At 38.2% G+C, this 27,848-nt stretch overlaps 1 protein-coding gene across 3 annotated transcripts in view; it reads right to left on the reverse strand.

The window, feature by feature from the left end:
- The window catches only part of CCSER1 (coiled-coil serine rich protein 1), a 1,509,256-nt gene that overhangs the window by 846,928 nt on the left and 634,480 nt on the right, over window positions 1-27,848 (reverse strand). For all 3 annotated transcript variants that reach the window (XM_055435111.2, XM_055435112.2, XM_055435115.2), the window contains exon 7: window positions 24,144-24,221. In XM_055435111.2, coding sequence (XP_055291086.2) covers window positions 24,144-24,221 — 78 coding nt within the window. The remainder of the gene's footprint in view (window positions 1-24,143; window positions 24,222-27,848) is intronic.

Consider the following 27,848-nt stretch of genomic DNA (forward strand, 5'->3'; position numbering starts at 1 on the left):
AATCACAGCACGCCAGGCCTCCCTGTCCATCACCAACTCCCGGAGTTCACTCAAACTCATGTCCATCGAGTCGGTGATGCCATTCAGCCATCTCATTCTCTGTTGTCCCCGTCTCCTCCCACCCCCAATTCCTCCTAGCATCAGATTCTTTTCCAGTGAGTCAATTCGTCTATTTTACATTAGACAAGGGTAACTAAAATTATCTGATTTTTCATAATTACTAGCCAACATTTATGTTGTATCATTAATATGACAGTTTTGCTCATCAGAGTTACTATAGATAATAAAATCTCTGACAAATTATCTACATGCACATGAAAAGTGCATGGAAGAAATGCTAAATTTGTGAAATAAAAAATCTCAGAACAGAATATTTGCTTATTTTACCCAGAATATTTGCTTATTTGATTGTATTGCATTTGTTAGTACACCCATTTAATACACCCATATAGTATAATAAAAACAAAGGATGCCAAATGTCTTAATAAAACATTGTAGGTCTAATATTCCTTAACTTTATATAGTTAACCAAATACAATAATTTCTGGGTTATTTGATGTATGGTAGCATTGGCCTTCCCACGGCACAAAGAATCCATCTGCCAATGCATGAAATGCAAGAGAAGCAGGTTCAATGCCTGGGTCAGGAAGATGCCTTGGAGAAGGAAATGACAACCCACTCCAGTATTCTTGCCTGGCAAATTCCGTGGAAAGAAGAGCCAGACTGTAACTAGTGGGTTACCATCCATGGGGTCGCAGAGTCACACACGACTTAGCACCTGAGCACACACATAGGCATGGTAGAATAAACTGTACTTAATGCCCTGCACATTTTATTTTACTCTGATACGATTCACCTTCCACAATCCATTTGTTATTTTATAGATGGTTCCAAAATAGAACAGATGGAAGCCATTGCCGGATAAACTAAACTCACACTGAGTACACCTTTGATATCATCTCATATTCATGGTCCATCACAGACAGCCATGCTAATAATGGATTACAATGTTTGAATCTTATCTTAATTACCAATTTCTTACTTTAAAAAAATATGTTGGAGTAATACTTTTTACTTACATATAAGCTCAATAATGCAAGAGGTTATATTTTAAAATAAAATAAAAGAATAAGTGCATATGATCCACATGCATGCATGCGTGCGCTCAGGTGTACCTGACTCTCTGAGAATCCCATGAACCATAGCCTTCCAAGTTCCTCTGTCCGTGGAATTTTCCAGGCAAGAATACTGGAGTGGGTGGCCATTTCCTTTCCTAGGGGATCTTCCCGACCCAGACATCTAACACAGTTTCTTATGTCTCTTGCAGTGGACGGCAGGTTCTTTATCACTGTGCCACCTGTGAAGCCCTCCACAGTGTATATGGAATGGTAATGCAAAGATAAGAAATAAGCACTAGATGTACTATACATGAGACCAATTAAATTATCATTAATAATGATATCATCTTAAATATAGTATTAATCCCCAGCCAGTTCCAGTATCTGGCATCTGCATTACATTTTAAAAGAGAGCTTATTAATATTGGTGTGCAGAGCAATGGCTGCCACCTATTACCTCAAACCAAGGTTTCTAGACACTTGGAACCAATGGGTATTAAGGAACAGAGCACACTATTGAGGTCAACTGTTTCCAAATATCTTGTTGGCACTGAGAACAACTATTTCAGTGATGGCAATCTACTCTGAAATGGATCCCCAAAGCAAGGTTGAGGTCATAGTGACTCAATTTCTTAAAATTCTTCTTTGTTTTTCAAGAAAAGCATAAAGATTTTCCCCCCCAAATTTGAAGGCTTTTATTGGCTTTAGGATTTTGCCAACAATAATTCAATATCCTCCTTTTTATGTACATAAAAGTCAAGACTGTTTCACATTCTGTACCTGAATTCTTTCCTCCTATTCTGAAGAACTCAAAAACATTAGGAGAAATCTAAGGCAGCAACCTATGCAAAAATGAAGAAACTCAATGCAATGTGAATTTAAGAAAGAATGTGCAAGATGGGGTTCTGATGGGATGGCGTATGCTATTATTTTTAGCTTGTATTAATACTGACAAGTTCTATGTCTCACAAAGAGACAGACAGGACTTAGTGACTGAATAACAAAAATAACAATAAAATAACATTTATTTCATGAAATTAAAAGATGCTTACTCCTTGGAAGGAAAGTTATGACCAACCTAGATAGCATATTAAAAGGCAAAGATATTAATTTGCCAACCAAGGTCCGTCTAGTCACCGCTATGGTTTTTCCCATGGTCATGTATGGATGTGAGAGTTGGACTGTGAAAAAAGCTGATCATCGAATAATTGATGTTTTTGAACTGTGGTGTTGGAGAAGACTCTTGAGAGTCCCTTGGACTGAAAGGAGATCCAACCAGTCCATTCTAAAGGAGATCAGTCCTGGGTTCATTGGAAGGACTGATGCTAAAGCTGAAACTGCAATACTTTGGCCACTTCATGCGAAGAGTTGACTCACTGGAAAAGACTCTGATGCCAGGAGGGATTGGGGGCAGGAGGAGAAGGGGACGACAGAGAATGAGATGGCTGGATGGCATCACTGACTCGGTGGAGATAAGTTTGGGTGAACTCCGGGAGTTGGTGAGAGACAGGGAGGCCTGGCGTGCTGTGATTCATGGGGGCGCAAAGAGTCGGACACGACTGAGCAACTGAACTGAACTGAACTGAACATTTATTTAAAATTTATCTTGACAAAACCAGAAGGAAAAAGTTGACATAAAATAATACTATACAAATTTAATATAGAAAGTATTGTTTGGTAGTTGTTATTTCAATTTTGGGATTCTCAGGTGGTGCCAGTGGTAAAGAACCCACCTGCCAATGCAGGAGACATAAGAGAAGGGTTCAATCCCTGGATCAGGAAGTTCCCCGGAGAAGTGAGTGGCAACCCACTTCAGTATTTTTGCCTGGAAAATCCCATGGACGGGGGAGCCTGGCAGGCTACAGTCCATAGGTTGCAAAGAGTCAGACATGACTGAAATAATTTAGCATTTCAATTTTACTCTCAGTGTTTATAATTAATACTTTAAGTAAAATACTTTTATAGCCATAATTCTTTAATATTCTTAACAACAAGATTTTAAGGACTGTAAGTTAATTCAAATATGATGACAATTAAATGAAGTTTTCAAATATAATAGAAATTAAAATAGCATTGGACAATACACTCAAATGAGTGCACTGAAGAATATAGGGAAACATTTAAGGAAAATCTCTTATTTCCTATTTCATTCTCTCAAATCAAAACTCCCCCACAAATGATCCAGAATTTAGTAGCGTTGGAAACTAGATTAATAAAGGAATATCATATTTATATGGTACATTATAAATTGCTCCAAATTGTCATTCCCCAACACGAGGTGCAATTTATTTTTCTTTCCCTTGAGTCAGGGAAAGATTTAATGTAACAGTCTTCAGTCTGTCTGTTATGGACTGAATTGTGTCCCTTGAAAATTTTCAGGCTGGAATTTCAACTCCCAGTACATCAGAATGTAACCATATTTGGAGATGAGATCTTCAAAGGGATACCCTGCTGGGGGCAGTGAAGGGTACGGGGTTCTAACCCCAGATGACCTGTGTCTTTATGAGAGGAGAAAGAGACACCTGGGATGTGCATGAACAGAGAAGACTCCATTAATCGCTACATAATGATGCCTACTATTTGCAAAATCAGGAAGATAGCAAAAGAGGTAAAAATAGGAAAATGTAGACAATCTTAGAGAAAGGGATAATCTATCACACTGTTCTTTGTTTTAATATCACACATACAATTTATTAACAAATTCTGATGACTCAGATTCAAAATGTGTCTAAAATCTCACCAGTGCTTACCCACTGAACATTTGACCACTTATCTCTCACCTCTAAGATGTTTGCCTTTCTTCCTATACCATGTCCTTTTGTTGCCTATATCTACATGGAAATCAGAGTAATAGTTTTAAAATAAAGTCTGATTATGTCATTCTTTTTTCCCAGAACATTTCAGTTGTTTCCCATCTCATACAAAGTAATATTCCAAATCCTTACCACAGCCTATAAGGACTTTCATGATCAGGTTTCTCTGTGATTTGATCTTGTATTACCTGTACAGTCATTCAATCTGTTCCAGACATAGTGACACTCTTGCTAATCCAAAAAGTTAAATGTTCCCTTGCTTCATGACTTTTGCACTTGTCTTCAAGTCTCTTTTCATAGAGAGATGATAGCTATCTCTTTTTTCTCATTTAAGCCTCTGCTAAAACGTTCCCTGATCAGAGTAACCTTCTTTGGCCATGATTTTTTAAAGAGCCTCACACATTTTTTCTTTCCTTTTTATTGAAGGATAATTGCTTTACAGAATTTTGTTGTTTTCTGTCAAACCTCAACATGAATCAGCCATCAGTTCAGTTCAGTCGCTCAGTTGTGTCCGACTCTTTGTGACCCCATGAATCACAGCACACCAGGCCTCCCTGTCCATCATCAACTCCCGGAGTTCACTCAAACTCATGTCCATCGAGTCGGGGATGCCATCCAGCCATCTCATTCTTTGTCGTCCCCTTCTACTCCTGCCCCCAATCCTTCCCAACATCAGAGTCATCAAGACAGTATGTTAGTAGCACAAAAACAGAAATATAGACCAATGGAAAAAGATAGAAATCCCAGAAATAAACCCGTGTACCTATGGGTATCTTATTTTCGACAAAGGAGGCAAGAATATACAATGGAGCAAAGACAACCTAGATAGCATATTAAAAAGCAGAGACATTACTTTGCCAACCAAGGTCCGTCTAGTCACCGCTATGGTTTTTCCCGTGGTCATGTATGGATGTGAGAGTTGGACTGTGAAAAAAGCTGATCGCCGAAGAATTGATGCTTTTGAACTGTGGTGCTGGAGAAGACTCTTGAGAGTCCCTTGGACTGCAAGGAGGTCCAACCAGTGCATTCTAGAGGAGATCAATCCTGGGTGTTCATTGGAAGGACTGATGCTAAAGCTGAAACTCCAATACTTTGGCTACCTCATGTGACGAGTTGACTCACTGGAAAAGAGTCTGATGCTAGGAGGGATTGAGGGTGGGAGGAGACGGGGACAACAGAGAATGAGATGGCTGGATGGCATCACTGACTCGATGGACATGAGTTTGAGTGAACTCCGGGTGTTGGTGATGGACAGAGAGGCCTGGCGTGCTGTGATTCATGCGGTCGCAAAGAGTTGGACACAACTGAGCAACTGAACTGAACTGAACTGATGAACTGTGAAATTTTTTGCTCTAGTTCTGTGAAAAATGCCATTGGTAATTTGATAGGGATCGTATTGAATTAATAGATTGCATTTGGTAGTCTAGTCATTTTCACAATATTGATTCTTCCTGCACAGGAACATGGAATCTCTCTCTCTCCGTTTATGGTTTCTTTAATTTCTTTCATCAGAGTCTTACAATTTTCTGTGTACAGTTCTTTTGTCTCCTTAGGTAAGTTTACTCCTAGATATTTACTTCTTTTTGTTGGAATGGTGAATGGAATTGATTCCTTAATTTCTCTTTCTGATTTTTCATTGTTAGTATATAGAAATGCAAGTGATTTCTGTGTATTGATTTTGTATCCTGTAACTTTGCTAAATTCATTGATTAGCTCTAGTAATTTTCTTATACTATATTTAGGGTTTTCTGTGTATAGTATCATGTCATCTGTAAACAGTGAGACCTTTACTTCCTTTCTGATCTGGAGTCCTTTTATTTATTTTCCTTCTCTGATTGCTGTAGCTAGGACTTCCAGAACTATGTTGAACAATACTGGTGAAAGTGAACACCCTTGTTCCTAATCTTAATTCCCCCTAATCTTAGGGGGAATGCTTTAAGTTTTTCACCATTGAGAATAATGTTTCCTGTAGGCTTACAAATATGGCCTTTACTATGATGAGGCAGGTTCCTTCTATGCCCAGTTTTTGAAGAGTTTTAATCATAAATGGGTGCTGAATTTTGTTAAAGGTTTTTTCTGCATGTATTGAGATTATCATATGGATTTTATCTTTCAATTTGTTATTATGGTATATCACATTGATTGATTTGTGAATATTGAAGAATCCCTGCAATCCTGGAAAAAATCCAACTTGATCATGGTGTACGAGCTTTTTGATATATTGGTGAGTTCTGTTTGATAAAATTTTGTTGGTATTTTTTGAATCTTTGTTCATCAGTGATATTGGCCTATAGTTTTCTTTTTTTGTGTTCTCTTTGGTTTTGGTATCAGGGTGAAGGTGGCCTCATAGAATGAGTTTAGAAGTGTTCCTTCCTCTTAAATTTTTTCAAAGAGTTTCAGAAGGAAGGGCAACAGCAGTAGCAGCAGCAAACATTTGATAGAATTCTCCTGTGAAGCCATTTGGTCCTGGGTTTTTGTTTTGGGGGAGATATTTGATCACAGCTTCAATTTCAGTGCTTGTAATTAGCCCCTCCAGCGATGGAACAGCAGCTGTGTACCACTGGTGCAGCGGCTGCACAGTGCTAGAGCAACGTTGAGCATGCACCCCATTCCCAAGGGCAAAGGAGCAGCCCTAGAAAGACGGTTCAGTTCAGTTCAGTTCAGTCGCTCAGTCGTGTCCGACTCTCCGCGACCCCATGAATCACAGCATGCCAGGCCTCCCTGTCCATCACCAATTACCGGAGTACACTCAAACTCATGTCCACAGAGTCGGTGATGCCATCTAGCCATCTCATTCTCTGTCATCCCCTTCTCCTCCCGCCCCCAACATTTCCCAGCATCAGAGTCATTTCCAGTGAGTCAACTCGTTGCGTCAAAGTTTTGGAGTTTCAGTTTTAGCATCAGTCCTTCCAATGAACACCCAGGATCGATCTCCTTTAGAATGGACTGGTTGGATCTGCTTGCAGTCCAAGGGACTCTCAAGAGTCTTCTCCAACATCACAGTTCAAAAGCATCAATTCTTCGGCGATCCGCTTTCTTCACAGTCCAACTCTCACATCCATACATGACCACGGGAAAAACCATAGCCTTGACTAGATGGACCTTGATTGGCAAAGTAATGTCTCTGCTTTTTAATATACTATCAAGATTGCTCATAACTTTCCTTCCAAGGAGTAAGTGTCTTTTAATTTCATGGCTGCATTCAGCATCTGCAGTGATTTTGGAGCCCAAAAAAATGAAGTCTGACACTGTTTCCACTGTTTTTCCATTTATTTCCCATGAAGTGATGGGATCAGATGGCATGATCTTTGTTTTCTGAATGTTGAGCTTCAAGCCAACCTTTTCACTCTCCTCTTTCACTTTCATCAAGAGGCTTTTGAGGTCCTCTTCACTTTCTGCCATAAGGGTAGTGTCATCTGCATATCTGAGGTTATTGATATTTCTCCCAGCAATCTTGATTCCAGCTTCTGCTTCATCCAGCCCAGTATTTCTCATGATGTACTCTGCATATAAGTTAAATAAGCAAGGTGACAATATACAGCCTCGACATACTCCTTTTCCTATTTGGAACCAGTCTGTTGTTCCATGGCCAGTTCTAAGTGTTGCTTCCTGACCTGCATACAGGTTTCTCAAGAGGCAGGTCAGGTGGTCTGGTATTCCCGTCTCTTTCAGAATGTTCCACAGTTTATTGTGATCCACACAGTCAAAGGCTTTGGCATAGTCAATGAAGCAGAAATAGATGTTTTTCTGAAACTCTCTTGCTTTCTCCGTGATCCAGCAGATGTTGGCAATTTGATCTCTGGTGCCTCTGCCTTTTCTAAAACCTGCTTGAACAGCTGGGAGTTCACGCTTCACATATTCCTGAAGCCTGGCTTGGAGAATTTTGAGCATGACTTTACTAGCGTGTGAGATGAGTGTACTTGTGCAGTAGTTTGAGCATTCTTTGGCATTGCCTTTCTTTGGGATTGGAATGAAGACTGACCTTTTCCAGTCCTGTGGCCACTGCTGAGTTTTCCAAATTTGCTGGCATATTGAGTGCAGCACTTTCACAGCATCATCTTTCAAGATTTGAAATAGCTCAACTGGAATTCCATCACCTCCACTAGTTTTGTTCGTAGTGATGCTCTCTAAGGCCCACCTGACTTCACATTCCAAGATGTCTGGCTCTAGGTTAGTGATCACGTTATCGTGACTATCTTAGTCGTGAAGATCTTTTTTGTACAGTTCTTCTGTGTGTTCTTGCCTCCTCTTCTTAATATCTTCTGCTTCTGTTAGGTCCATCCCATTTCTGTCCTTTATCGAGCCCATCTTTGCATGAAATGTTCCCTTGGAATCTCTAATTTTCTTGAAGAGATCTCTCGTTTTTCCTATTCTGTTGTTTTCCTCTATTTCTTTGCATTGATCGCTGAGGAAGGCTTTCTTATCTCTCCTTGCTATTCTTTGGAACTCTGCATTCAGATGCTTATATCATTCCTTTTCTCCTTTGCTTTTCGCTTCTCTTCTTTTCACAGCTATTTGTAAGGCCTCCTCAGACAGCCATTTTGCTTTTTTGCATTTCTTTTCCATGGGGATGGTTTTGGTCCCTGTCTCCTGTAAAATGTCACGAACCTCCATCCAGAGTTCATCAGGCACTCTATCTATCAGATCTAGTCCCTTAAATCTATTTCTCACTTCCACTGTATAATCATAAAAGATTTGATTTAGGTCATATCTGAATGGTCTAGTAGTTTTCCCTACTTTCTTCAATTTAAGTCTGAATTTGGCAATAAGGAGTTCATGATCTGAGCCACAGTCAGCTCCTGGTCTTGTTTTTGCTAACTGTATAGAGCTTCTCCATCTTTGGCTGCATAGAATATAATCAATCTGATTTCGGTGTTGACCATCTGGTGATGTCCATGTGTAGAGTCTTCTCTTGTGTTGTTGAAAGAGGGTGTTTCCTATGACCAGTGCCTTCTCTTGAGAAAACTCTATTAGCCTTTGCCCTGCTTCATTCCATGTTCCAAGGCCAAATCTGCCTGTTACTCCAGGTGTTTCTTGACTTCCTACTTTTGCATTACAGTCCCCTATAATGAAAAGGACATCTTTTTTGGGTGTTAGTTCTAAAAGGTCTTGTAGGTCTTCATAGAACCGTTCAACTTCGGCTTCTTCAGCGTTACTGGTTGTGGCAGAGGCCTGGATTACTGTAATATTGAATGGTTTGCCTTAAAAACGAACAGAAATCATTCTATCGTTTTTAAGATTGCATCCAAGTACTGCATTTCAGACTCTTTTGTTGACCATGATGGCTACTCCATTTCTTCTATGGGGTTCCTGCCCACAGTAGTAGATATAATGGTCATCTGAGTTAAATTCACCCATTCTAGTCCATTTTAATTCACTGATTCCTAGAATGTCGATGTTCACTCTTGCCATCTCCTGTTTGACCACTTCCAATTTGCCTTGATTCATGGACCTAACATTCCAGGTTCCTATGCAATATCGCTCTTTACAGCACCAGACCTTGATTCTATCACCAGTCACATCCACAACTGGGTATTGGTTTTGCTTTTGCTCCATCCCTTTATTCCTTCTAGAGTTACTTCTCCACTGATCTCCAGTAGCATACTGGGCACCTGTAGAGTCAAACCCCATACCTGCCAGAGACACTCAGAGAGCTCAAACATTCCTTGTGTGCACGAGGACCCAGAGACGCCACAGAGACTGAGACAGAGCAGTATTCGAGTGTCTTCTGAGGAGGTACAGGTCAGCAGTGGGCTCTGGGTGCAGCAGGCCTGGGAATGGCATTAGCCCTCTTGGAGGAGGTCACCCTTAAACCCATCATAGAGCCCCCAGAACTTACACAGGACTAGGAAACAGACTATTGGAGGCACAAACAGAAGCTTGTGCACACCAGGACCCAGGAAAAAGGAGCACTGACCCCGCAAGCGACTGACCCAGAATTTCCTGTGAATTTCCAGGAGTCTCTGGCGGAGGTGTGGGTTGGCGGTAGCCTGTTGCAGGATTGGGGCACTGAGTACAGCAGTGCCTGCATAGGACCTATTGAAGGATGCACCATTATCTTCACTACCTCCACCATACTTTGGCCCCGGGTCAAATAAAAGGGAGGGAACACAGCCCCACCCATAGACAGAAAATTAAAGATTTAATGAGCATGGCAACATCAGACAAGACCCACTTGCTCCCTCAGTCAGTCTCTCCCAGCAGGAAGCTTCCTTAAGTCTCTTATCCATCTTGATCAGAGGACATACAGACTGAAAACCACAATCACAGAAAACTATCCAATCTAATCACACAGACCATGCTGCTGCTGCTGCTGCTAAGTCACTTCAGTCGTGTCCGACTCTGTGTGACCCCATAGACGGAAGCCCACCAGGCTCCCCCGTCCCTGGGATTCTCCAGGCAAGAACACTGGAGTGGCTTGCCCAGAGCTTTGTCTAACTCAACTATGAGCCATGACATATACAGCCACCCAAACAAACGGGTCACAGTGGAGATTTCTGACAAAACATTGTACACTGGAGAAGGGAAAGGCAAACTACTTCAGTATTCTTTCCTTGAGAACGCCATGAACAGTTCATTTCAGTTCAGTTCAGTCGCTCAGTTATGTCCAACTCTTTGCGACCCCATGAACCGCAGCATGCCAGGCCTCCCTGTTCATCACCAACTCCCAGAACCACCCAGGCCCATGTCCATCGAGTCATGATGCCATCCAACCATCTCATCCTCTGTCGTCCCCTTCTACTCCTGCCCTCAATATTTCCCAGCATCAGGGTCTTTTCAAACGAATCAGCTCTTCACATCAGGTGGCCAAAGTATTTTACAGGTATAGAAACTGTGTCTCAGAATTTTAGATCGCTTGTCTAGTAAGTGGTGGAGCCAGGATTGTAACCCAGGGTGACAATATACAGCCTTGACGCACTTCTTTTCCTATCTGGAACCAGTTTGCTCTAACTGTTGCTTACTGACCTGATACAGATTTCTCAACAGGCAGGTCAGGTGGTCTGATATTCCCGTCTCTTGAAGAATTTTCCACAGTTTGTTGTGGATGTAAGAGTTGGACTGTGAAGAAAGCTGATCGCCGAAGAATCAATGATTTTGAACTGTGGTGTTGGAGAAGACTCTTGAGAGTCCCTTATACTGCAAGGAGATCCAACCAGTCCATTCTAAAGGAGATCAATCCTGGATGTTCATTGGAAGGACTGATGCTAAAGCTGAAACTGCAATACTTTGGCCACCTCATGCGACGAGTTGACTCACTAGAAAAGACTCTGATGCTGGGAAAGGTTGGGGGCGGGAGGAGAAGGGGACGACGGAGAATGAGATGGCTGGATGGCATCACCGACTCTGTGGACATGAGTTTGAGTGAACTCCGGGAGTTGGTGATGGACAGGGAGGCCTGATGTGTTGTGATTCATGGGGTCGCGGAGAGTCGGACACGACTGAGCTACTGAACTGAAATGAACTGAACTGAACACAGTCAAAGGCTTTGGCATAGTCAGTAAAGCAGAAGTAGATGTTTTTCTGGAACTCTCTTGCTTCTTTTGATGATCCAATGAATGTCAGCATTTTGTTCTCTGGTTCCTCTGCCTTTTCTAAATCCAGCTTGAAAATCAGGACTTTCACAGTTCATGTAGTGTTGAAACCTGGCTTGGAGAATTTTGGGCATCACTTTCCTAGCACGTGAGATGAGTGCAATTGTGCAGTAGTTTTAGCATTCTTTGGCATTGCCTTTCTTTGGGACTGGAACAAAAACTGGCCTTTCCAGTCCTGTGGCCACTGCTGAGTTTTTCCAATTTGCTGGCATATTGAGTTGCAGCACTTTCACAGCTTCATCTTTTAGGATTTGAAATAGCTCAACTTTAATTACATTACCTCCACTAGCTTTGTTTGTAGTGATGTTTCCTAAGGCCCACTTGACTTCTCATTTAGGGATGTCTGGCTCTAGGTTGGTGATCACACTATCATGATTATCTGGGTTGTGAAGATTGTTTGTACAATTCTTCTGTGTATTCTTGCCACCTCTTCTTAGTATCTTCTGCTTTTGTTAGGTCCACAGCATTTCTATCCTTTATTGTGCCCATCTTTACATAAAATATCCCCTTGCTATCTCTAATTTTCTTGAAGAGATCTTTAGTCTTTCCCATTCTATTGTTTTCCTCTATTTCTTTGCATTGATCACTGAGGAAGTCTTTCTTATATCTCCTTACTATTCTTTGGAATTCTGCATTCAAATGGGTATATCTTTCCTTTTCTCCTTTGCCTTTAGCTTCTCTTCTTTTGTCAGCTATTTGCAACACCTTGTCAGACAATCTTTTTGCCTTTTTGCATTTCTTTTTCTTGGGGATGCTCTTGATCACTGCCTCCTGTACAATGTCACGAACCTCCGTCCATAGTTCTTCAAGCACACTGTCTATCAGATCTAATTGCTTGAATCTACTTATCACTACCATTGTATAATTGTAAGGCATTTGATTCAGGTCATACCTGCATCTTCTAGTAGTTTTCCCTAGTTTCTTCAATTTAAGTCTGAATTTGGCCATAAGGAGTTCATTATCTGAGTCATAGTCAGCTCCTGGTTTTTACTGACTATATAGAACTTATCCATCTTTGGCTGCAAAGAATATAATCAATCTGATTTTGATTTGACCATCTGGTGATGTCCATGTGTAGAGTCTTTTCTTGTGTTTTTGGAAGAGGGTGTTTGCTCTGACCCAGTGCATTCTCTTGGTAAAACTCTATTAGCCTTTGCCCAGCTTCATTCTGTACTCCAAGGCCAAATTTGCTTGTTAATCCAGGTATCTCTTTACTTCCTACATTTGCATTCCAGTCCCCTATAATAAAAAGGACATCTTTTCTGGGTGTTAGTTCAAGAAGGTCTTGTAGGTCTTCAACTTTGGCTTCTTCCGCATTACTGGTCAGGGCATAGATTTGGATTACTGTGATACTGAATGGTTTGCTTTGGAAACAAGCAGAGATCATTTTGTTGTTTTTGAGATTGCATCCAAGTACTGCATTTCTGACTCTTTTGTTGACTATGATGGCTACTCCACTTCTTCTAAGAGATTCTTGCCCACGGTAATAGATATAATGGTCATCTGAGTTAAATTCACCTATTCCAGTCCATTTTAGTTTGCTGATTCCTAAAATGTAGATGTTCACTCTTGCCATCTCCTACTTGATCACTTCCAATTTGCCTTGATTCATAGAACTAACATTCCAGGTTCCTGTGGAATATTGCTCTTTACAGCATCGGACTTTACTTCCATTACCAGTCACACCCACAACTGGGTGCTGCTTTTGCTTTGGCTCCATGTCTTCATTCTCTCTGGAGTTATTTCTCCACTGATCTCCAGTAGCATATTGGGTACCTACCGATCTGAGGAGTTCATCTTTCAGTGTCCTATCTTTTCGCCTTTTCATATTGTTCACGAAACTGTGCTGTTTGTCTGTGCATATTTATTCTTTAATTCTTCTAGGTCTTTGTTAATCAATTCTTGCATTTTCTCCATTTTTTTTCAAGGTTTTTGACCATCTTTACTAACATTATTCTGAATTCTTTCAGGTATTTTGCCTATTTCCTCTTCACTTATTTGGACTTCTGTGTTTCTAGTTTGTCCCTTCATTTGTGTAGTACTTCTCTGCCTTTTTGTTATTTTGTTTTTAAATTTATTGTGTTTGAGGTCTCATTTTCTCAGACTTCATGGTTGAATTCTTTCTTCCTTTTGTTTTCTGCTCTCTGAAGATTGGTCCAGTGGTTTGTGTAAGCTTCCTATGGAGTGAGATTTGTGCTGAGTTTTTGTTCGTTTGTTTGTTTTTTCCTCTGATGGGCAAGGCTGAGTGAGGTGCTAATCCTGTTTGCTGATGATTGAGTTTGTATTTTTGTTTTGTTTGTTGTTTAGATGAGGTGTCCTGCACAGGGTGCTACTGGTGGTTGGGTGATGCCATGTCTTGTATTCCAGTGACTTCCTTTGTGTGAGTTCTCACTATTTGATTCCTGCTAGGGTCAGTTCTCTTGTAGTCTAGGTTCTTGGAGTCAGTGCTCCCACTCCAAAGTTTCAGGGCTTGATCTCTTCCATGCAGTGAAGCCCATTCACTTGTGGAGAAATTAAGCAGCATGACTCACATTTAAAAATCTGAACTCTAGAGACACACATTTTAAAGTCAATTCCTATCTTCCAAATTGGCGTTATTTTTTTGTAGCATTTATCATCCCTATCTGACATGTTATATATTTATCTGTTTACTATCTATCATTCCTTACTAGAACCCAAATATCATGAAAACAAGAATTCAGTCTGTGTTTTTTATACTGAAGTGATGCTAAAGCTGAAACTGCAATACTTTGGCCACTTTATGCGACGAGTTGACTCACTGGGAAAGACTCTGATGCCGGGAAAGGTTGGGGGTGGGAGGAGAAGGGGACGACGGAGAATGAGATGGCTGGATGGCATCACCGACTCTGTGGACATGAGTTTGAGTGTACTCCGGGAGTTGGTGATGGACAGGGAGGCCTGGCGTGCTGTGATTCATGGGGTCGCAGAGAGTTGGACACGACTGAGTGACTGAACTGAACTGAACTGAACCAGTGTCTAGGATATTACCAAGCACATGGTAGGTATTTTATAAACTGATTCATCAACAGATGAATAATTAATAGATGGCCTAGTCAGAAATCAACCAAAAATGTAGAATATACCATTTTAGATATTCTCAGACATCTAAAAAGTGATTTCAGTAATAAAAAGAGGCCACTAAATTCAGTAAATGAAAGATAACAGTAAACACAAAAAATCCTAACCAATGCAAGATAAACAACAGATGATGCTATGAGGTCACACCACTACCTGACTCCTCTCCTTCAGAGTCTTCAGCTCAGATCTTTTCCACTATGGTGTTTTAGACAAATTAAACAAACACTACTATATTGCTATTATAACATGTGAAGAGGAAAATACCAACAGTGCTTTGTTTACAGTAAGTTTTTCCCAGAATCTTATCTGATTAAACAATGTTCAGGGCTTCTCTGGTGGATCAGAGGTGAAGAATCCAACTGCCAGTGCAGGAGACATGGATTTGATCTCTGATCCTAGAAGATCCCACATGTCATTGAGCAACTACTGAATCTGTGCTCTAGATCTCAGGAACTGCACCTACTGAAGCCCTTGTGCCTAGACCCCATGCTCCACAAGAGAAATCTCCACAGTGAGAAGCACTTGCACTTCAACAAAGAGTAGCCCCCACTCTCCACAACTAGAGAAAAGCCTCTGCACCAATGAAGACCCAACACAGTCAAAAATAAATAAAGTTTTAAAACAAAACAAAACAATGTTCCTTCAGTAGAGATTGCATTTAGGAAGTAATCAGGTTAATGCACAAGGAAGGTTTCATGAATTAAAGAAAAACATACTGTAGTGTAGTCTTTTAGAAAGATACAACACATTCTATGATTACAAACTACTATGATTTGTAACTGTTTGTAACTATTATATGATTACAAACTATTATGTATTTGTTTTTTCCAAGTAATTTTTATTATATCTACCAGTTTTCCCTTAAGACAAATTCATTATATTTACTCTTTCTCCCTCATAATTAACAAACATTTCCATTATTTATTTTTTCGTAAAAGGAATCTGATATATAAGAGCTCATAAGAGCTCATATGAATACTTGAGGTTATAAAATAAAGAGCATGCCTTCAAGGAAAGAATATGAAGCACCATTCTTCATCAAAGACTTTACATATCTTCTCTTACATCTAGAAATGAAATAGAAGGAGTTGAGAAAAATATTTGCTTCATGTTACTTCTAATATATATGATTTTTCTTGCTTTAAACTTAGAGATATCTCTTCTGCAAAAAAATAATAATGATTAAAATTTATATAAATTTTGTTATCTGGTTGTTAAGTCATGCCCAACTCTTTGCCCTCCATTGACCATAGCATGCCAGGCTCCTCTGTCCTCCAATATCTCCCAGAGTTTGCTCAGATTCATGTTCATTGTCTTGGTCATGCTATTAGCCATCTTATCCTCTGTTGCCCCCTTCTCCTTTTGCCTTCAAACTCTCCCAGCATCAAGGTCTTTTTCAACAACCCGACTCTTCCCATGAGATGGTTAAGGCATTCAGAGTTAGTCTTTCCAATCAATAACCAGCATGATTTCTTTTAGGATTGAGTAGTTTGTCCTCCTTTCTATCCAAAGGTATATCAAGAGTCTTTCCAGCAGCACAATTCAAAAGCATCAGTTCTTCGGCGCTCAGATTTCTTTATGGTCCAACTCTCACATCCATACAAGACTACTTGAAAAATCATAGCTTTGTCTATATGGAACTTTACTGGCAAAGTGATGCCTCTACTTTTTAATATGCTAAGTTTGTCATAGCTTTCCTTTCAAGGAGCAAGTGTCTTTTAATTTCATGACTGCAGTCACTGCCTGCATTGAAATTGGAGTGCAAGGAAACAAAGTCTGTCACTGCTTCCACTTTTTCCTCTTATATTTGCCGTGAAGTTATGGGGCTGGGTGCTATGATTTTAGTTTTTTAATGTTGAGTTTCAAGCCAGCTTTTTCACTCTTTTCTTTCATTCTCATCAAGAGGCTCTTTAGTTCCTTTCCATTTGTGCCATTAGAGTAAAACCATTTGCATATCTGAGGTCACTGATATTTCTCCCAGCAATCTTCATTCCAGCTTTTAATTCATCCAGCCTGCCATTCTGCATAATGTCTTCTGTATATAAGTTAAATAAGCAAGGTGACAACATACAGCCTAGGTGTACTCCTTTCCCAATTTTGAACCAGTCTGTTCTTCCATGTCTGCTTCTAACTGTTGCTCCCTGACCCACATACAGGTTTCTCAGGAGATAGGTAAGGTGGTCTAGTACTCTTCTAAGAATTTCCCACCGTTTGTTGTGGTCCACACAGTCAAAGGTTTTAGCATAGTCAATGAAGCAGAAATAGATATTTTTATTTTTTGCTTCCTTCATGATACCACAAATGTCAGCAAATTGATCTCTGGTTCCTCTGCCTTTTCTAAACCCAGTTTGCACATCTGAAAATTCTTGGTTCATGCACTGTTGAAGCCTGCCTTGAAGTATTTTGATCATTTACCTCGCTAGCATGTGAAATGAGTGCAGTTGTACAGTAGTCTGAACATCCTCTGGCATTGTCCTTCTTTGGGATTGGAATGAAAACTGACTTTTTCCAGTCATGTGGCCACTGCTGAGTTTTCCAAATTTTCTGACACGTTGAGGGCAACACTTTTTAACAACATCACCTTTTAGGATTTGAAATGACTCAGCTGGAATTCTATCACCTCCACTAGCTTTATTTGCAGTAATGCTTCCTAAGGCCCCTGTGACTTCTTACTCAGGATATCTGCCTCTAGATGTGTGACCACACCACTGTGGTTTTCCAGGGCAAATGGAAACACACTTCAGTATTCTTGCATGGAAATCCCAATGAACACTATGAAAAGGCAAACAGATATGATACCAGAAGATAAGACCCCCCTCCCCCAGTCGGATGCTACTGGGAAAAGGGGAGGGTAATTACTAATACTTCCAGAAAAAATGAAATGTCTGGGCCAAAGAAGAAACAGCACTCTGCTCTGGACGTGTCTGGTGGTGAAAGTAAAGTCCGATACTGTTAAGAACAATAATGCATAGGCACCTGGAATGTTAGGTCCATGAATCAAGGTAAATTAGATGTGGTCAACCAGGACATGGCAAGATTGCACATTGACATCTTAGGAATCAGTGAACTAAAATGGACAGGAATGGGTGAATTAAATTCAGATGGCCATTATATCTACTATTGTGGGCAGGAATCCCTTAGAAGAAATAAAGCAGACTTCAGAGTCAACAAAGAGTCTGAAATTCAGTACTTGGATGCAACCTCATCAACAACAGAAGGATCTTGATTAATTTCCATGGGAATCATATCACAGTAATTATAATCATATCACAGTAATTAACATCACAGTAATCCATATCTATGCTGCCAACCACTGATGCTGAAGAAACTGAAGTTTACAGGTGCTATGAAGACCTAAAACATCTCCTAGAACTAACACCAAAACTCATGTACCAATTATTATGTGCTATTCTAAGCGCTTTTTATTTAATAACTCATTTGACTTTACAAGAACCCAGTGAAGAAGTGGCTGCGATTCTTCCCATTCTATTGATGGAGAAACTGAAACACCAAGTAAATGGCTCAAGGTCGCACACACAGAAAGGGGGAGAACTGAGATTTGATTTTAGGAAGTCTCTTAACTGGGCTATACTGCCTCTAAGGTTCCCAATTCTCTTTTCTACTTTCTTGAAAATAAATATTGTTCTTAAATCCATGTGATCATTATAGAAACTATAGGGGAAAAAAAATAAGTATAGTCCATCCAAATAGTTGATGGTGGATCACTGTATATTTTCTGGTATTTTTTCCTACCCAATATTTATTTTATATAATTGAGAGGAAACTATGTGTGTTACTACATGTTACTAAGTCCTGAGTTTACGCTATATGTACTCAAACATATCATAACATCTCTGCATTGCATGGCAGGATAAAATTTTGGAGACCTTTGTATTTCTCTATTTCTTCTTTTCTGTACTCAGCTTAAAAGTGGTTCTATGCTTCTTAAAATAAGGTGTGTGTATCAGGGGAGAAGAATCTTCAGACAGTTGTTTTTCTCAGCTCCAAAAAGTACATGGGTAACACAGTGAACTCTGTTCAATATTACAAACAACCTAGCAGAATGATATCACTGATTCAGCAAACAAGAGTTTGAGCAAACTCTGGGAGATAGTGAAGGACAGGAAAGCCTGCATGCTGCAGTCCGTGGGGTCGCTGAGTCAGACATGACTTAGTTACTGAACAACAAGTAGAAAAACAATTTGAAAAAGAATAGATATATGTATATGTGTAACTGAATCACTTTGCTATCCTCCTGAAGTTAACACAACATTGTTAATCAACTCTACTCCAAAATAAAATAAAAGGTTCAAACAAATAAACCTAAACAACAAAAAAGTACATGGAAGAGATGTTTCCAGTGACCTTGCTGGTTGGAGGAAAGAGGGATAACTCTGAGGGAATTAGGAAGAGAGAAAGCTTCTCTGCTGCTGCTGCTGCTGCTAAGTCACTTCAGTTGTGTCCGACTCTGTGTGACCCCATAGACGGAAGCCCACCAGGCTCCCCCTTCCCTGGGATTCTCCAGGCAAGAACACTGGAGAGGGCTGCCATTTCCTTCTCCGAAAGCTTCTCTAGTCTAGATTAAATTGTAATTTCTGGGGATGAAGAAAAGTAGTCAGAGAACCTTGGATTTCTATAGGAGAGGAGACCCAAGTAAAACCTCAGTTTCATTCTGTGTCAGCAACTGGGAACGATGGTTAGACTTCAGGGAGGCTGGTTCTACTGTGGGGTCTAGGTACTGGATATCCAACCACCTTACACACGCCAGGAATGCAGTGTCACAGAGAAACCGTGGTCAATGGGCCAAGAAAACAATGGTTTATTCTTGTTTTCAGACTTGGAAAGTGGTGCAAGGAGGATATTCTTGGTACATTTTGAAACAACATCTAATGAGAAGGTGAGCTGAATGTGTTCTTTTCATATTGACCATAGGATAAGGATGAGAGGATAAGGGAAGATAATAATAACCATTTCTAATTTATCTAATCAAAGAAAAGATGTTTTCTGGAGTAAAAGGCATTAAAATGTAGATAGCAGGCCTTATTGAAGAAGAAATAAACTTAAAAATATGTAATGGAACTCCCTTGTGGTCCAGTGGTTGGGAGTCTACCTGTCAAAGGAGGGAGTGTGGGTTTGATCCCTGGTCCAGGAAGATTCCACATGCTGCTGGGTAGCTGAGTCCATGCATTACAACCATGGAGCCCAGACTCTAAAGGTCAGGAGCTGCAACTCCTAGGCCCATGTGTCACAGCTACTGAAGCTCACAGGCCCTAGAGCCTGTGTTCTGAAACAAGAGAAGCCACTGCAACGAGAAGGCCATATACTGCAATGAGAGAAAGTTTGCATGCAGCAATTAAGACCTAGCACAGTTACATAAACAAACAAATAAGTAAAATCTGTGAGAACAACAACAACAAAAATGTGATGAAAGTGATTGGCAAAAATAACCTGGCCCATGATCAAGTGTGCTATTAATGGAGGGGTCACCAGGTGGCACAATGACAAGGAATCTGCTTGCCAGTGCAGGAGACACAAGAGATGTGGGTTCAATCCCTGGGTTGGGAAGATCCCTTGAAGTAGGAAATGGCAACCCACTCTGGTATTCTTGCCTGAAGAGTCTCACAGGCAGAGGAGCCTGGAGTTGCAAAGAGTTGGACATGACTGAAGCAATTTAGCACACATGCAGCTTCAAGATTAGTTTCAGGAATGGATTGAGGCTGTTAATAACTGTGTATGTATATACAAGCAAGTCAACAGTATCATCCTACTAAAGAATAGCAATAATTGGTGACCCCAATGCATTTTAGGTGTGGTGTCTCTGACTGAGGCCAACATAGGAAGAGAGGAGGCAGATCAGAGAAATCAGGTAGAATGGCAGAGGAAACAGGCAGGATAGGTGGAATGGGTACATCACAGTTAACAATGTCAGCTTGGCTATTCTGCATAAAAACATAACACTTTTAATTAACAGTTAAGCAGTCTACTCCCTTTTTCCTCATATCAAGTCCCACTTAATTATCTTGCACTATTATGATTCTATTATTGTTGTTTGATAAAATATTATCCCCACCCATGTGAAATTAATTATCCCTTGGCCTTTCCACAACAACATAGTGGCATGTGTCACACCACATATGTATGTTTTAATACTGTTAAAAATGAGGTTACACATTTGTCCTTTGTTTTGAAATGTATGTCCATAAGAGTAGTCTGCACAGTTACAAAAATCTAGACTCCTAGAAACTTCTCTGAACAAAGAGTCAAACTGGGAAGTCTGTGAGTTTATTACTTGTGGTATATATGGAGGCTTGTGAATTATACATACATCTTTTTCTATAAAGGGATTCACTCAAATGCTTTCATGGCCAGATGTGAATAGGGAATGTTGACTATGGTTAATTGGTATCTATGTGCCTTGTCCACCTGGAGAAACCCTACTTATCTTTGATCAATCAGTTCTATCTGGGGGAAAAAAAAAGGCACCAAGTGCCCAGATATTGCACCTGGTAGGCTGCTGTCTATGGGGTCGCACAGAGTAGGACACAACTGAAGCGACTTAACAGCAGCAGCAGCCCAGATATTGCAAGTGATTAAGAGAAGATAGATGAAAGTTTGCAAAAACTTTCCTGATTGCTGAAAGACTAAGCCAAACAAAACACTATAGCAATGGGCTTTAAATAGTAAGCACAAGAAATTCAGCGTGAGGTGAATTGTTCTGTACGGGAAGAGAGTCATAAGTAAGTATACGAGAGCTTCCACTATTTTTCAGAGCGGATCTGTTTTTGTTTGAAAATTAAATTGAAGTATGTACTCCAACACTAATGAGTGCTGAAAAATAGTTTTATTATGGGAAAGAAGCATCTGATCCCAAACAAAATTTAATTGTCATCTTTGATTGCTGTATCTCCAAAGGAGATAATTTACCTCTCCTGACTCCTTGGGAAAGTCTCCAGGATGCTACCAGTTTTCTACTATCTTTAATCTAATAGATCTTACTGTGGTACCTTCCTATTGACAGCCAACTTCTCATCTGATGTTCAACTCAATAACACAGGTAGAGATATTAGTGGGAAGGCAATTATTAGGGATTTGTAAAATATGTAACATAAAATGGTAGGGTTAAAATCAATTTAATCTGAATGTCATTCTAAAGATAGTACTCAAAGGAAAGCATTTACCCTGATAAATACTTGAGCTCAAACAGGATATCTTCCTCCAACTGTTGCATGAGTGCTTCCAAAATAGACCAAGAAAAGGAATGGAATGCTTTCTTTTATTAACCTAAGTACTTCTTAGGAGATAAACTGGGACTTCCCTGGTGGCTCAGATGGTAGAGAATTCACCTGTAATGCAGGAGACCTGGGTTCGAACCCTGGATCAGGAAGATCCCTGGAGATAAGGTATAATTTAAGTCTCTCAACTAGCCACCAAGGCTTTCAAAAGCCTTGCCGGTCTAACATCAAGGCAAATGGTTATAGAGTTGGGTGATAAAATCACTGTCTTAGAAAACTAAAATAATAAAGATGATTAATATAATTTTATTCTTGGGGAATAAAAAGCTATAATAATCTTTTTCTTTAGTTACCATGTTGATCTAATATCAAAAGTTTAAATAAAGTTTTCAACACAAATTAAATACAATAGCAGAATTGTTTGGGATATAGTTGTCAGAAAAGTTCAATGTCTTGTGATTTTAGTTTTCAACAAGTTTTGTTTGCAATTAAAACGTACTATGCTACTAAAGTATATCTCAAAATAATCTCTGTATGTTTTGTGTTTAAATAAGGATACATAATAATTATATTATTCATTTATATGACAACAATTTATAAGACAAAAACTTTTAAAAGCAAATACAGGAGTTTTATAATTTGAAACATGAATCTTAAATATTTTTAAAATACCAGTGGAATGTTTTTAGGTCCGATAAAATTATTTTAAAAATATAAATAATATTCCTTTCACAGAAGAAGTGAATTAAGTGGTACTATAATTATATTGGTTACCAAAAGCCAGTATTATATATCACAAGCACTTTGAAACTTTAATTGCATATAAAACCACTTATACACATTAACATGAGAAAAATATTGATCCCTTAGAACCAGTCACTGAAACTAACTAAAATAATTATATTTATATTAGCTTTATGTCAGCACATTTTGGAATATAGCTGACCTTTCCTTTTACTTCTATTAAAAATACATTAATTTTCAAGGAGGGCAGTCATTATCAATATATTAAAAAGAGAAAATTGTTTCTAGTGACACTTAGAGAATTCAATTAAAAACTTGCTAAAAATACGATTCTTCTGTAAATTTTGTCCCATAACCATAAGACAAAATATTAAGGAATAATAAACTTTGAAACATTAGTAGTATTTTCACCTTTTGTTGTAAAATGATAAAATAATTCTCAATAAGTGATACAATCAGAACACAATTCATTATTCACCAATTCTCTGACATAAAATGAGCTTTTAACAATTATGTTATCTACCATCAAACAACAAAGCATTTATAATTAGAAAACCAAAGACTTAAAATGGAATTTATAACCTATTAATTTCACTTTGACAAAACAGCAAATATTGAGTGCTGTATTTGGAAATCCATGTCAGTCACTGTATGAGGTGTGAGCAGTATTAAGTCGAATAAGATTTTGTCTTCATATGAAAAATAATGAGAAGCTAATGATAAAATACAAATCATCATAATAAATCCTCTAAAGTATGTTGACTTATCTTTAAATCAAACTAAAACAACTGCACCTAGGTAACAGTATCATCCCAACTTTTCAGGTTTTTTTTTTTTTTTAATTTCCCATGATCTTAAGGAGTGCCTTTATTTACAATAATCCTAAAGAAATACAAACATCTATAGCACACATCTAAAATAGCTGATTTACAAGCTTTGGTTTAAAGAGAAACAATCTTAAATAGCAAAACAAGAAGATGACTTTATATTTTTAATGTATATAGACTCCCAAACTGGAGAATTATCTAATCATATTTAGCATTAATTATTTTTAAAATGCATTATTTAGAAGAATGATTCTTATTTTAATTTTTGATTTGACCATTAGTCTTTAAAGAATACACAATTAATTAATTATGACCTAATTCATCAATGAAAATTTAACCAGCTAATGAAAGTTTAACCACTGGATGAGTGCTTAATAGTTCATTCCAAACTTATTGCTTAACATAAATAAAAGATTTGAAACCTATAATTCATGTGACATCAAACTATTATAATGAAATCACTGTCTCTTACATTCAAGACAAAGTGCTATATAAAATATCAATTTCTATTCAAAATCTTTACCTTTATTTAGCAACTAGAATGACAAAAGACAAAACAACAAAATGTTAACATCTGAAACAAGATCCTTACAAGTTAAAGCAGTTAATCTCACCATCTATGCCTGAACTATCTATTTTATGCAGCAAAATAAATACATTGTAAAGATCCTAAAAATATTGTGAACAATTTTTAAAATATTTTAAAATTTATTTTTACCTTGAAAGGCAAAGGCTCTTCAGCAAGAGGACTAACTGGAAGTGAAGTGGTGCTACTTGCTGGGCTCATATCTGCACTCTATAAGAAAAACAAAATTAAATTAAAGAGATATTTTTATAGTCATTTTTATTATTCCTAATTTAGAATCTAACTCTTCTTATTAAAATAAAAAACAAATAAGTAAAAATGTGCTTAGTTGCTCAGTCGTGTCTGACTCTGAGTCCCCACAGACTGTAGCCCACCAGGCTCCTCTGTCCATGGCATTCTCCAGGCAAGAATACTGGAGTGGGTAGGCATGCCCTCTTCCAGGGGATCTTCCCAACCCAGGGATTGAAACCAGGTCTCCCGCACTGCAGATGGATTTTTTTACCATCTGAGCCACCAGGGAAGCAGCTCAGCTAGTAAAGTAAAATTGGCAGTAGAAAATTTCAAATTATTATTATAAAATGAAACACTTTTTGAAATAGTTATCTAAGAAATTAATCAAATGATCACTTTTCAATTTGATTTCAAGTGCATTTTATTAAATATGAAAATCATCTTTTATGTTAGGATGGTATCTAGTGTTACATTTAACTTATATTCTTACATTTTTTTGATTGTTAACCTATACTTATAATGGTTCACTTTGGTGCTATTTCAACACTTTTCAAGTTGATGTTCAAATAGGTGTCATTCTATTTTCCTTTTATTAAGATTTACATCATCATATCCAGTTTTTAATTTATCATGAAAAGCAAATCTGCCATTAATTTACAACTATAAAATGAAGAAATAAGAAAATTTTAAAATTCCCATATCCATAGCTCTTGACAAACTTTCTTATATTCAACTAAACAAAACTTTAAGGACAAGATTTACACAAATATAAGAGAATTACTGGAATGTTGCTAATGTTGTTCTTTTAGTTCTTTGCTAATGTTGTTCTTTAGTCCTTTAAAAAAATGCAATCAATTAAAACTTCTGGATTAGAGGCTTGTCATCATTTTTCCTAAAAGCAATAAAAAGATACTGATAATAGGTAGCAATAGAAGTTATTTTACTATGCTTTTAACTCATTCTCTCAGAGGAATTATTTCATTTAAGTAGATAAGCAAACAAAACATTGGGGAAAAAATGCACACCTACATTTTTTTAGCTCCATTTCCACATACAGATAAACACAAATAGAGAAAAAAAACTTACAGTAAAGATTAAAACAAAACATGATTAACCTTGAGATAAGGGAACAAGTAGACAAGTTTGGCTGACAAATTCCAACAAAAGAGCAAACTCAAAGAATAGATGCTGCAGATGCTCAAAGATCATTTTCAATTCATTTGATTCAGGTATACAATAAACTGAAACACTTTAAATATTCATTAAAGTAGGATTACTTCTGAGTATCAAGTCAATTAAAAAATGGATATGAACTATAAAGATAAGAACCAAGATACTCAGTATATATATATATTTTTTTACATAACGTGTACTTTCTTTAGAAACTGACATAAGCCTGAACTTGAGTTACAGTGTTTAAAGGAGGAAATTAGATAAAAACTGAACAATAATCTACTAAAGGAAACAGGAAAATACATGCACCAGATAACTGGGGTGAGTTAGTTACTAATTTCTAAATATATTCAGAGCTTCTTGGACATTTATTAGCACAAAATCAGGAAATATTCTGGACTGATGACTTCCAGTATTTGATCATATGATGTAATGGAGAAACAAAGAGCTTTCTTGGGAATGAACTTACTGCAGAATTCTAACAAAAGAAATGAGTGAAACATTTTTTCAGAAACAGAAAAACAAAATTTGAACTCTTAGCTTTTTCATGACAAATTAAGCAAGTGATAGAACACAGTTCATATACAGTTGAATTATCTGATATTTTCCTAAAAGTACTGATATTTTGCATATCATACATTAGAAAGTATTATGTCTTTAAAAATCAGGTATTCAGGAGACAGAGACGACATTCAGCTATGAAAATCTGAAAACCTGGATCAGATGAAGTTACTTAACTTCTGTAAGATCAATCCTGGATGTTCATTGGAGGGACTGATGCTAAAGCTGAAACTCCAATACTTTGGCCACCTCATGCAACGAGTTGACTCACTGGAAAAGACTCTGATGCCGGGAAAGGTTGGGGGCAGGAGGAGAAGGGGACGACAGAGAATGAGATGGCTGGATGGCATCACCGACTCTGTGGACATGAGTTTGAATGTACTCCGGGAGTTGGTGATGCACAGGGAGGCCTGGCGTGCTGTGATTCATGGGATCGCGGAGAGTCGGACACGACTGAGCGACTGAACTGAACTGAACTGAAGAAGACAAGCTAAAAATAAAGCTTCATGTTTAACTTCTTTTAGGGTTAAGGTCTCCCACAACTTCCCAGAAATAAATGTGTCATTCTAAGTATTATGGAAAGCAGATTCTAAAATATGCATCATGTAACCTTGATTATTCGAATGTCATTCTTAGAGAAAACTTTGTTTTAGCTTTAACTTTCAAATTCATCTTATAGTGTGACACTTTAATTCTACTGCTCTTAGGAAATCTTGAGGAAAATGTGTTTTAAGAGCACATCAGTCTTATATGACAGCATCTGATAAACTGCACTTAATTATCAAGTTGAGAAACACACAGCAAAAAATAAGAAAAATATCTTCAATTTCAGTTTGCTTTCCCATTTGTGTTTCAGTGATCTGTAATATAGATGGCATTCCAATCTATTCATCCTTTAAATAAAATACTGTAATAAATCCTTCAGATATCTCTCATCCATACCTCATATTTTAATTAGTCTACCCTTTCATTCAATGACAGCAATACTAATGCAACTCTATATCTAAATACAAATTAATAAAGTACTCTCAAGTTACATTTGATGTTTTAAATCCTCAGTTTCAATATATCCTGGTAACAACTCTTGACTACCAACCTAGTATGTACTTTATCAACACTGATGTCAGAATTACTAGAAGTTACTGTTGAGGGGAAAAAAATGTATACAAAGTTATGCTTAATTTTTTTAAAAATGAGAAAGTGAATAGAATTTTTAAATCACAATAGGCAGTCTTTTCCCAATAAATAATGAGCAAGAAAGGAATTATTTTTGTTAATAACAGTTTTTCCAGTCTAAATTTTAGATCACAATTTGGAAAAATGCCATAGTACTAATAATCATTTTTACATGCAGGTGTGCTTAGTCACTCAGTCATGTCCCACTCTTTGTCACCCCATGAACTGCAGCCCACAAGCTCCTCTGTCCATGGAATTTTTCATCAGGAATACTGGAGTGGGTTGCCATTTCCTACTCCAGTGAATCTTCCTGACCCAGGAACTGAACCTGCATCCTTGCATCTCTTGTACTGGCAGGTGGATTCTTTACTACTGCGCCATCTGGGAAGTCCATCCATTATTATAAATAATGCTTAAAATGTTTGATTATAAATGTAATCACACTCAACTGTCACTGCTCAACTGTCCATGGCCAAAGTATATGTTTGAGGGCTTTGGCACTCAGTATATTGTCACCAAAGAAACAGTGAAAGTAAGAATAAGGGACAGCATTAATACTTACTAAATCAGAAAAAAAAGGTTGAAACTTGAACATTACATCCTCTCTTAGACTCTACTATTCTATCTACTATTGTAAAATATAAATATGAATTTATTGTAATAGCTTTGAGAAACATACTATTCTTTCTTTTTACA

This window comes from Moschus berezovskii, chromosome 5, assembly GCF_049115385.1.
Source record: "Moschus berezovskii isolate FMDL1 chromosome 5, NW_MosBer_1.0, whole genome shotgun sequence".
Lineage (NCBI taxonomy): Eukaryota > Metazoa > Chordata > Mammalia > Artiodactyla > Moschidae > Moschus > Moschus berezovskii.